Source organism: Cajanus cajan, chromosome 1 (genome assembly GCF_000230855.2).
Source record: "Cajanus cajan strain Asha chromosome 1, NIPB_CcT2T_4, whole genome shotgun sequence".
Lineage (NCBI taxonomy): Eukaryota > Viridiplantae > Streptophyta > Magnoliopsida > Fabales > Fabaceae > Cajanus > Cajanus cajan.
This window is the reverse complement of record NC_138517.1, coordinates 82,854,102-82,866,823: the sequence shown is the minus strand read 5'-3', so window position 1 is coordinate 82,866,823 and position 12,722 is coordinate 82,854,102. Positions and strand designations below refer to the sequence as shown.

At 28.1% G+C, this 12,722-nt stretch overlaps 1 protein-coding gene and 1 long non-coding RNA gene across 2 annotated transcripts; one reads left to right on the top strand and one right to left on the bottom strand.

Annotated features, from left to right (window-relative positions):
- Positions 1–3,802: 3,802 nt before the first annotated feature.
- On the bottom strand, positions 3,803–9,619 carry LOC145952552 (uncharacterized). The gene is made up of 3 exons (XR_014429979.1): positions 9,479–9,619; positions 6,609–6,743; positions 3,803–5,064 (listed from the first exon to the last, which is right to left on the bottom strand). It is a non-coding gene; the product is annotated as an uncharacterized LOC145952552 (long non-coding RNA).
- LOC109793834 (glucose-6-phosphate/phosphate translocator 2, chloroplastic) lies at positions 8,152–11,451 on the top strand. Its single transcript, XM_020353310.3, has 5 exons — positions 8,152–8,745; positions 9,507–9,732; positions 9,855–10,077; positions 10,258–10,471; positions 11,112–11,451. The coding sequence occupies exons 1-5, from the start codon at positions 8,266–8,268 to the stop codon at positions 11,121–11,123; spliced, it is 1,155 nt and encodes a 384-aa protein (XP_020208899.1). The 5' UTR covers positions 8,152–8,265; the 3' UTR covers positions 11,124–11,451.
- Positions 11,452–12,722: the final 1,271 nt, after the last annotated feature.

Below are 12,722 nucleotides of genomic sequence, written 5' to 3'. Positions count from 1 at the left end.
AATTGTTTGTTATTTTTTTCCCTTTCTTGTATAAATTTATACTAGTTCATTATATCATTTGTATTCAAGCTACTCTTATAATATAAATTAAAATTCTTAACTTGGGGATTGAGTCTAAGAGTGTCACTTTTCTCATGATGAACATTTCCGATATTATTTTTCTTTCTCAACTTGTATGATGAAATCCTATTTGGTTACATATCATGCACAAAAAAATTATTCAGAAATTATTGATTATAAAATAATAATAATAATAATAATAATATAATATATTGATATAATTATCTACAATTAGAAATCATGGTACATTTGATAAAACTAATTTATAAAGTATAAATTAAAAATAAATAATTTATAAATAAATAAATAAATTAAACTAAAAATATTTAATAAAATTAATTGATAAGTTAATTAATCAATATAAAATAACTTAAAAATATATATATAGTATATCAGATTAAAAAAAAAGATTTCAAATAAATTAGTGTAAATGAAGAAAAAGTTAATAATTTATAAGTTAACTTATTTTGTTAAATTATTTCAAGTAGTTTATAAAAATAATTTATAAACTATCAAAATAAGTTTTCATAATAAATAAATTTATTTTAACTAAAGTTATTTATAATCTATTCAAAATATATAGCTTATAAATTTCCTCTGACATATTCTGAAATACATTTGATTAGAAAAAGGGCAACAGAGACGTGACAAAGCTCTGATACCATATTCATAAATGTACAAATGGCTATATATAACATAGACACGTAATGGTGGTGATTTAATATTTAACAACTTTTTTAGAAGTACATTTTGCATGTTATCTTACGGGTTACAACCAGAAAAGAAAAAGAAACATTTCTCAACCATTTATTTATGTATTTGGCATTCTTCAACTGTTTATCTATTTTTTTTTTATAAAAATAAAGTAGTACTTCTAATTTGTAATTTTATATTTAAATTAAAAAAATTGATTCCCAGTTAAAAAAATACAAATGTTAAATTACTTAATTTAATAATTTTTATATACTGCTTATTCATTTTAATGTAACCTCTTTTATTTTTAAATTGAATTTTAATAATTTATAAAATAATAGTGACATTAAATTGAGTGGATGGGTATGTTCAAGAATCGAAGTAACTAGAACGTAATAGAGTATGAAAGTAGTTCAGTTCGTGATGCCAAAGACAAGTGCCATGATGATTGATGAAGCGTTAGATTACACGGCGATGCAATGGGACCAACAAGTAATGTGGTTGGCAAAATCTTCACCCTGTGAGTTTAAGAAACTGCATAGTTTGGTATCGTCAGCCTTAGCCAAAATAATTTTATCCTTTCATTTTCTGTTCATTGTCACCAAAAATATAATCATAATTGAATATTTATGTATCCATTGCAATGTCATTGTTGTTGGAGTTCAAGACGAGTATTGGTTGGATCTAAGAGTGAGATCCTAAATGGAATTGGCAGGAGATCCAAGAGTAAGATCATCCCTTGTACTGAAAGTCTCCTTAGAGGTGTGGAGGACGTGTGTCGTTGAAGTGCAACGATAGTGCAAGTAAGGCCACCATTGAATACTCATGGACGAAAGAAAAAAGTTTCCGCTTGAGGAGGAGCGTGACCATGTGGAAGGGATTCACACTTGAGGGGGAGTGTTGGAGTTCAAGTGTGAAGTGAACTCTCCAACAATTGTTGTATCAATTAGATGTTTTTATGGATATTGGGTAATGCGTTAAAATCGATAATTAAGGATTTTGGGAGATATAATTTTTTGTTCGTGAAACATTTTTTTAATATAGATAAAATTTAGTTATAAAAACATTAGGTTCATCTCTAAAAAGGTTTAGAACTACTGAATTAAGAGACTAATCTTAAGAGAGGTATTATAACTACGAAATTAAGAGATTTGATCATTGTAAGCCAAACAAATGATATGGAGGTTACTGTATCATGAATTCATATCATCTTCAATTAATGCATTTTTCAACACAATGGTAATATTAGAAAGAAAGTAAAAATTCATGCAATCATAAATTTAGTACTAGTTTAAGTGTTTAACATAAACATAAAGTAATGAAGAAATTGTAATAACCTCCTCTTATATTTGTCAAAATGATAGTCACTTGTCTTTTATTTTATTAATTCACACTTACTTTTCTTATTTTATAATTTAATTTTTATATACTATCTCTTTTTATAATGTTAATTCATCGATATATTAAAATTCATTCTCTTTAACTCTTGTTTATATTTAAACTTACATAACTTTAAATTTATTAAAGATGTGACTTTATAATCTCAATACTATGATTTTATGTCAAATATCAAAACTATCAAAGGAATAATTATATAAGATTTACAAAATGACCTTTTTTGCATAAATAAAAAAAATCTGTTTAAACATATACATCAAAACGAATAGATAGTGCAACATTATAAATTCGTTAGTAATTGTTGAAGTTATTGTATAATTAATTTACTACTTCTATACTGTATTGTTTCTTTTAAATCTAAATTTACCATTACATTTTCTTGTTGAATTGTGATGATTATACTTATTATAAAAATAAGACAAAATTAAGTTAGAATATGAGCAAATTTTTTAGAATTATGTTGGACGATGGCAAAATTGTTGGGTTACCCTAATGTAGTTATTGTTTAATCAACAACTTAAGTTTATGCTTTTAATTATGATTAATATATATATATATATTTTTTTTTATTTTTTTTTTTGCATGTTAATTTTATGTTTTTTATTGTCTAAAATGTTGAATAATAAAATATAAAGACCTATTGAATTTATAATGAAGAGAGTCTGTTAACGAGCGAAGGAAAAAATCATGTATTTTAAATATTTATTATTTTATACTTAAACAATTTTTTAATTTTATTTATAATTTATAAATTTAAATAGAATTAACATTAGAAAGGATCTTTATTTTAAAAAAAACTAAAAAAAATGGTTTTTGTAATTTAGGTAAACTTTTGGGGAGGTGAATAGAATTTCATTGACTCACATATAACATTTTATTGTTGAATTCTCATGACGATCACTATAAAGTTCATGTGTTCAGAGCCACAAATCTTACAATATATGTAAATATTGTCCTCTAAAACAGCAGTGTTTGTCTCACGCACTGTGAAAGGTGACTAATCACAAACATAGATAGAAATATAGCAGGCCACTTAACAAAAATTATAGCTTAATTTATATAAACTCGTGTCAATTATAATTTTTTTAATAAAAGAAATAGGTTAAGTTGAAGTTTTTTTTTATCAAAGACTAATTAATTGAAAAGACTATACTTTATGTCATTTAAAAAATTTACTAAACCTAATAGGCGACTTATTTAAATAAAAGTAAATAATATTTATTATTATTATTGTTATTAGTTATAAATAAGTTTGTTATAATATATTAAAATCATACATTTATTTATCTTTTTAAAGTATTAAGCATGTTGACTTATATAAAAAAAATAAACCTTATAAATTCATCTAATGAAAACTTAAAAAAAAAAAAAAAGATAAATTAATTTTTGTCTTATTTAAATATTTCATTATAAAATATTTTTTTAATAAGTTATTATCATGAATGTAATATTAAACCTAAAACAAATATTCATATCATATAAATAAATTAAATTCAGCTTTTAACATTTTATTTTCATGTCTTGATATTAATTAAATTATTACAAAATAGACCTTTATATAAACTTATAAATCAGATCAAAATTTTATAAAGATCAAGTCAAATTATTAAAAAATGACTATTAAAAAAGTAAATAGATCAAAGTCAAATCTTGTATTTTCAATAAAAGTTAGACTGATAAGTGATACCTAATAAAGTTTTACGTATCTATTTCACCCACAATCACAATTTCAAATCTTATGAGATATGAAAAACTCTGGTTGTCTCCTTTGATTTTAGAGAATATCTTGTTGCTATATGTATAAAAAATAAAAATAATTATAATTATAATAACTATATATATATATATGTATATATATATATATATATAAGGTGCAAATAATGCAATTAAAAATAAAAGCAGTACGCCAATATTTAATTTGCTTCAATTTTAATTCTCTTATTAACAAATTTTAAGGAGAATGGATATTCTGTATCTAAGGCAGGGGAAATTTTTATCTGTATTTTATTTTAGTTTTAGTTAATTATTCTTGGAAGTTTTAATTTGAGTAAGTTATTGTGTTATTAAGCATTTTGTAATTAATCAATTTTACCAATCATTTTTAATGTTCTCAATCTAAAAAGATGATGCATTATTTTTTTTTATATTTTTTTTAGCAAAATGTTTTCTAATGCGTTATTGAGTAGCAAAGATGCATGGAACATAGTAATAACTCAAGAAAATTAAGTTGTCGTCTGTTTAATTGATTATTCTAACATTCAAATAGGCAATTGTTTAATGATATAAATTTAAAAAATACAAAGATATAGCCCGCATTTTAATGATTAATACATATTTCAGTTAACTAATTGAGTAAATAGTCTATATATTAATAATATATGTGTTCTTATTATTTATAAAAAAAAATATTGTTATCTAATTATAAGTTTTTTGTATTGAAAAACTATTAAATTTTATAATAATTATTTTAAAAGTCATATCTATCATAATTTTTTAGTTAAATAATAGTGTAAAAGAAAGAGTTAATCATTCACACATGTAAAATTTTTTACACTGACAACCAATCATATCTTTAAATTATTTTATTTTATTTTTATTTTATTTTTATTTTTACACTATTAAAATATATGATTGGTTGTCAGTGTAAAATGATTTTATACTGACAATGGGTGATTAACTCTAAAATAAATTATATTATGGAAATTAAATTATAATTTATTTGAAATTATAAATCTTTTATGACACAAATGATAAATTGATAATGAGTGGATGAGGCATGTAACGAGTTATTTGATATCCTTCACCAACGACTTGCATGGTGTGCAGATTGGTATGATAGGACAGCCTGGGTCGGCTCTAATGGGCTGATTTCCTTCCCTATAAGCCCATGCATGTACATCATCAGATCCAAACCTTCCAACAAGCCAACGTAGACAATTCATCATATGCCCATGAGCTTAGAAGTGAAGATAAATTATTTTAAATCTTTCCCAAAGAATATACAATAAATGCACTTTAAAAGGATACATTTGGATTTGAGTTTGATTCTTATTGTTGTTGTAATTTTTTATTGATAAAAAAATATAATGAGTATTTCTTTTATGATATTTAAGAATCAGAATTTAGAATAAGAGATTATAATAATTCATGTACATTATTTAGCAACTGAACTAAATTATTTAATAATTAAGATTGAAATTATTAAGTTAATACAATTTCAAAGTAACCAGTAACATTGAATAGTTCATTATCTTTATTCACACTAATCTTTTCAATCAAACAACACAAACCTTTTGTGTATGAGTATTTAATTTATTCTATAGTAAGTATGGCAATTTGAATTCATACATACTCGTTCAAACTATACATACTCGTTCAAACTAGAATTGACTTTGATAGGAAAAAACTAGTTTAACAAAGGTTGAGTTCAAGTTTTTTCCGTTTGGTAGAAAAATGACAAAGACTAAGTTTAAGAATGCCACCTCTCAAAATTCGTTCTATAAACACATATATAAAGAAGCAACTTTTTTCATTAAAGTGAGATAAATAAATATTGACAATTTATATTATCATTTATATAAATTCTGTTCTTTGTACATGAAGAATTGTACTATAATGATTTTGGCTTGGATCGCACTTTTCTTACTTTCATATATAAATGATCCTTCCATTGAAAGTCTTGAATAAAAATATATATAAATATGTTATTTTACATTTATCAATTACTTCCGCAAATAATCTTATCACACATTTATACTTCTATAAGTTGGCTCAATAGCTAGTAATTATCATCTTTTAGCTTCCAACTATCAACTATAGGTTAGCTTTAAAGCTTCCAATTAGTTTCTTAACTTTTAGTTAGTATTTTTAGCTATTTTTATCAAACATAATCTTTATAGTTAGTTTAGTAATGGCATAACTAATTAATTGATAAAAATATTAATTAAGATAATAAAAATTATTCTAAATCAAAATAGTTAGATTATTTTTAGGTATGTGAGATAATTGAGTAATATATCTATTTTATTAAAAAAATATCGATTTTGCTTCCCAAGAGTGACACAGCTAGTTACTTGGTAGTTAAGACTTGAAATCAAATTCTAGATTCTCTAGTATTTTATATCCTTCTATACAAATTTGCATTAAGGATTTAATAAACAATTTATAATTCTATTGAAAATCTTCATAGAGATTGATGATTAATCCTGTTTTATATGGCGTCTTGTTTTACTCTAATATAAACTTTTTTTATAAAAAAAATTAATACCGATTTTTTTTATTTATCAATTAAGCATATGTTTCAATTCTTTTAAGTGGGCTATGAAACTAATTTTCAACTTGAAACTTTTGTCTCTTTCTAAAGATAGGGAGGAATGAATCTAAATTGTTTCTCCCATAAACTGAATAAAGGAATGAACGGATGGCCTTAATTGATATATATATTTGCTTTGATTTACCTGGTAATGTTGGACCCTACACAAGGGTGGTCTCTCTCTGCATGATTAGAAATAGTGCATCAATAATTCTGCTCAACCTGTAGCTCCCGCCCCTTGTGAACCGCTAATTCCATTGCAACTGTTTCGTACGTATGCCTAAAACGACAACCATCGACTTGAGGGCTGAGAAGAAAAATCTTAGGAGAAAGACAGACACCACCTGGTGCTGACATGCAACTTGTCACACATGTTTAGCACATCATCACACTCATTACCAATGTTTTTCCCACTCAAAATATGATAGATTTTTATGGGAGGATTTTTCAAGTCACTATTGACGGCTGGTAAAAGGCTAGACTAGTATTATTTGGAGTACCCAACATTAACATACATATGGTTTGGTTTGGTCTGGTCCAATGTGATTGAAAGGAACATGATTTTATGTCTATATTCTAATCATAGCTCTGGCGTTTTGGAAGTAAGCTGGAAGCGCAATTTTAGTTCGTTTTGCGAATTGAATTCTGGCCGTTAACAGGCACTGGGAGGCCTCTTCTTTCTGGTTAGGGTCACGGAATCGCTATTCAGTAGGGTCATCTTTACAGACAATTTAGAAAGAGTTGTATCTTATAATATTTTTTTTTTTATGTGTTCTTCATATTTTATGAAATTTAAAATCAAAAATAAAAAAATACATTTATGTGTAATTAATGTAAATATATATATATATATATATAGTGAACCATTTAACAATCATGATAAATTTAGCTGATGCGTGAACTAAAAGTAGCTATAAACATGAAAAGAATCACGTTAAAATCAGAAAAATAATTTAATATTGAATTTTTCGATTTTTTTTTGTTTATTAAACTCATTTTTGCATGATTTTTTATTATCTTGTTTATGACTTTTTTTATTTGAAAATTAATTGGGTTTAATAAATAAATATGATGCGCTATAGTATATATCTTGAATTAATCAAATAATAATTTTAAATTGTGTCTCAAAATAGAAATCTATTATTTTTTAAAAGATTAAAATAAATATTTTAATAGATAAAAAAATAAAATAAATCTTAAAAATAAAATAAAAATAAAAAATACAATTTAGTCATTATTTAATTAAACTAATAAATCCAACTAAATATTTAATTCTCAAGTTCACGAATGTAAAACCCTAAACCCTAAAACACTCAAGTTGGAGAGGAAAAGATGTTGACCTATTTAATAGTTGTCAAACCTCCAAATTAGAAGATGTTTACTTATTCAGTACTTATCAAACCTTAAAAAAAATAGTCATATGTTCGACCGAGAATACCCTTTATAAGCCGTCAAAATATAAAATTAAACTAACAAACTTAACGGATGTAGTTAAAATAATTCACAAATTTCACACTCTTTATAGAAAATGTTATTAAAATATCTTGAAATATTTGTAAAAAAAAAATCTTGCAATAAAAAGAAAAATGTCTTAAATATTTTCTTGTTTTCTATAGTTAAAACTTAAAATGTACGCGGTACAGTTGTTTGTTAGAAAGGTTGTCATCCCTGTCCTTCCTATATATAATGTGGAAGTGTAACACCTCCTCTGCTCACCTAGCAAAAAGCGTTTCCAACTCTTCCATTTTCCCACCAACCCTCCTCTCTAAACTACTTAGTACACAACACATTTTGTCACCATCATGATCTCTTCAATGAAGTGCACAGCCTCATCTCTCACCTCTTCTGCTTTCTCATGCAGAAACCTTTCCTTTCCAAGGCCTAAACTTCTCACATTACCCACCATTCAACACTCTCACTTGTGCTCCCAGAGACCCCTGCATCTTTCATCCACTGAGGCCTTTGCATTGGTGAGAAGAAGGAATGTGACGGAGTGCCAGGCCTATGAAGCTGACAGGTCACGCCCACTGGAGATCAACATTGACCTGCCCGCTGAAGAGGCAGCCCAGAGGCTCAAGATTGGGCTCTACTTTGCCACCTGGTGGGCTTTGAATGTAGTCTTCAACATTTACAACAAGAAGGTTTTGAATGCTTTTCCTTACCCCTGGCTCACCTCCACCTTGTCCCTTGCTGCTGGCTCCCTCATGATGTTAATCTCATGGGCCACCAGGGTTGCTCATGTCCCTAAAGTTAACTTGGACTTCTGGAAAGCCTTGTTCCCTGTAAGAATACCTTTCCTTTTCATTCTTATAGTTTTCCATCCTAACATCATTAATAAGGTTTTAAATTGTGTTCGTAGTTGTGTTTTCATTGCATCCTTAATATTGTGTGTTGAGAAAATGGGGGCGGTTGACACCAAAGAGAATTTCATCAATGGGCTAAAAACAAATCACACAAATCAAACTCCACACTATAAGTTAATCTAAAATTTTAAGACATCAGAATTATGAGTTTTAATCTAAAATTTTAAAACATCAGATTTACGGTTCTTTCTCATTTATATGTTACTCGACACACTTAATTAGTTCGTTTAAGATTTTGGAAAGTCGGAGACAAATGCAGTTGAAGTAACTACTATATATGTGGTTGCAATGCAATCTCAAAGACTCCAAAAACTTTGATGTTGAGAAATAAGTGTATAGTTTGAGGCTACTATGTATCTATTGTCTCTTTCAGTCTTCATACAATTATGTATCATCTGGAGATTGGTCCTGTCCATAGACACATGGTAGTCCCAGACTCCCAGACTATCAATAATTTCTTGTCGGTGTCGCTATCGCAGGCCCTTTTTTGAAACCATCATCATGATACATAAAATTTGGAAAGGTTCATTTGAAAAGAAGAGATAGGAAAATTACTTGATAGAATTCAATTCAATAATGCATTCGTGGTGGCAAAATGGTGAGAGTGAGTTTGAACATTGAAGTAAGGGAAGTTTGATTTAGTAGTACTCACTTGAGAAATTTCGAATTTGTTTCATCAGGTTGCGGTGGCACACACAATTGGGCATGTTGCTGCAACTGTGAGCATGTCCAAGGTTGCTGTTTCATTCACTCACATCATCAAGAGTGGAGAGCCAGCTTTCAGTGTCCTGGTGTCAAGGTTCTTACTTGGAGAGGCATTCCCAATGCCGGTTTATCTATCACTCTTGCCAATTATCGGTGGTTGTGCACTAGCTGCTGTGACTGAGCTCAATTTCAATATGATTGGTAAGACTATTTACTTTGAAATTTTCTCATAAAGTAGAAAGTTTTAATAGGATACAAAAATTTGTATGCATAAATATATTTGCTAGTTCAATACTCTAAAGAGAGAATACTTGATGTTTCAGGCTTTATGGGGGCTATGATATCAAATTTGGCATTTGTCTTCAGGAATATATTCTCAAAGAAAGGGATGAAGGGGATGGCTGTTAGTGGAATGAACTATTATGCTTGTCTTTCCATGATGTCTCTATTAATTCTCACACCCTTTGCCATTGCTGTGGAGGGCCCCAAGGTTTGGGCTGCAGGCTGGCAAACAGCTGTGTCTCAGATTGGTCCCAATTTTGTATGGTAAGCACTACATCAATCTTCAGTTGAAGAAGTTGTATTTGTAATATTTTACCGTTAGTTTTTGAATTAGTTCAACAATATTTCTTACTATTCTGCTTCTTACTTCATGTTGCTAGCCAAATTAGCATGAGGGATTTTGTTCATCAAGTGTTTTTAACTAATGGATTTTGATGTTTGCAGGTGGGTAGCTGCCCAGAGTGTGTTCTACCACTTGTATAATCAAGTCTCTTACATGTCACTTGATCAGATTTCTCCCTTAACATTTAGCATTGGGAACACAATGAAGAGGATTTCGGTGATTGTCTCTTCCATACTTATCTTTCACACGCCTGTTCAGCCCATCAATGCTCTTGGTGCTGCCATTGCAATTCTTGGCACCTTCCTTTATTCACAGGTGCATTCTCGTCTCCTTCTAAATTCACTTTGTTTTTTTTATATTCTTGAGAATCCTATGGGCCAACATGCTTTGTGTATTCACATGATTGTTTTTTGTTTGCTTTAGCTATATACCTAGTAAATAAAAGGAAGGATTACAAAAATTACATATCTCTCAAAAGAGGGAAACCAGCATCATATTCTTTAAAAGTGCTGGATTAGAATCATTTAAATTTATGCAGACAAAGTCGAAGAAGTCGTATTAAGTGTGTAACAGCCTCCAATTAAAATGTCAATTTGTTGAATGTACCTCTTCCGAAAATTACATTTTTACAGACCCAATGAAAACTCACAAGTTGTTGTATAGTGTTTTTCTGACTTGAACTTTAGAAAAATTTAAATTGTATCCATGAACAACATAAATCACAACTAATGGTTTATAAAGTGAGTGACCGAATTATTATAAGTTAATTTTAGTGTTTGAAACAACTTATTTCATTTTTTTCTCTGTTAAAAATGCTTACCGAAAAGTTTATTTAACCTGACACTAGTTTTTTTTTATCTATGATCTTATATTATTTAAACAGTTTACTCAACTAGTGATACATTATCACATATATAGAACACAACTGACAGGTTTCCATTGATTCTGTGAGCAGGCTAAACAGTAAGGTGGTAATTTCGAAGGTGTTATGTAACAAAAGGGAGCAATGAGTCATGGCTGGAGCTCAAAGTTGCCACTGATGAGGACTATGACGTTAATTAGCTAGTATGTTTGTTGTCAATAGAAATTCAAGTTGTTTTCCTTGAAGCCATAGCAGCAGCGTTTGTAATCAATCATGTTTTGATCTGTATAAATGTGCTTGAGAAGAGTGGACTACACTATGCAGTACTTGCATCTTGAGGCTGAAAGTATATCAAGATTTTCTTAAAAAATAAAAAATAAAACATTGTAAAATCATGTAGAGCAGTAATTATTATTTTGTTGGTTTGGTATTATTGTGTCGACTAACTTTTGTTGCTTAAAGCCCAGTAGGCCAATATTGATTATTTGGCAATCCATCATTGTTTGGTCACTGTTCATTTGGACCATTGGTGAGTTTCCTCTTCAACCTCTTTTTTCTTTTCACACCCCACTTTAATATTTTTTTTGGTTTCTTTAATGTTTTCAAAATACTTCCCTTCCTTCTTACTTTCACCTTCCTCTCCTCCCACCAACCTTCATTCATCCATAGCTTCTCTTCTTTCTCTGAAGTCTCACCTTCACCCCTCCCTCTCCCCACCATTCGCACCCCCTCTTTTCATTTGTTTCTTCTCTTCAAAGCTTTCTCGGACCATTTCAATCATCCATTTTTTCCCTGCTTTTCACCCATCTTACATAAACTAGTTTTTGTAATATATAAAATATATAAAAATATTATATTTATGAAAATCAATTTCTTGAATATAAATAACAGTGCTAGATCACACCTTTTAAAAATACATTTCAGAAATTAATATCAGAAAGAATTTTTTTTATCAAAAAAAATAGGCAAGCGGTGCAAAGAGAACAGAGAGAAAGAGAGTAAAAAAAAAAAAAAGTATGCTTATAGCTATTTGATAAATTTCGGCTTGTAGTTCAGTTAGGGTTGGTTGGGTTTATCTTATCCATTTTCGGTTGTTCTTGCATCTGGGTTTACTCTGTATATATCCGTTGGTTAATGATATATACACTTCCATTTTTTATAAGTACACATTTTTTATAAAAAAAAAGTTATTTTAAATTATTTTAATTTTTAATTTTACATTTTCAATATTTAATTTGTACCCTTTTTTTTAAACATTTTCTCTCATTTTTTTAATTTTCACATGCACCCTCCCTTACCTTTCATTCATTCAACCTATTTTGATAGGTAATTTTAATTTTTTTAATTTTATATTACTCTTTCCCTCTCTTTTCTTTCGTTTTCTTATTATTATCTTCTTTCTCCTCACTTTTAGTTTTCACACACATGCAAAACATAGAACTAATTTTCAACAATATTATAGGTGTTATGACTTTCTCGATAATGTTGATTGTGTTTTTTTATATATTATTCTGGAAAGTAATTTCTGAAAGTATGTAAAAAAACACAATAGAAAGATCTTTCTAGAACATTAATTTCACTATCCTGCACAGTACTCTAAAATAGTGAAAACATTTTTTTCATAACACTAAATTTAATATTAAGATTTGTGGAAGGGTGAAATGAGATGAAGTGTTGGAAGAAAAAATATGTGTCTAGTTCGAT

Coding starts and splice junctions, on each gene's coding strand:
- LOC109793834 (XM_020353310.3), top strand. CDS start 8,266: ATGATCTCTTCAATGAAGTGCACAGCCTCATCTCTCACCTCTTCTGCT. Junction 8,746..9,506: donor TCTGGAAAGCCTTGTTCCCT/GTAAGAATACCT, acceptor TTGTTTCATCAG/GTTGCGGTGGCACACACAAT. Junction 10,078..10,257: donor ATTGGTCCCAATTTTGTATG/GTAAGCACTACA, acceptor TGATGTTTGCAG/GTGGGTAGCTGCCCAGAGTG.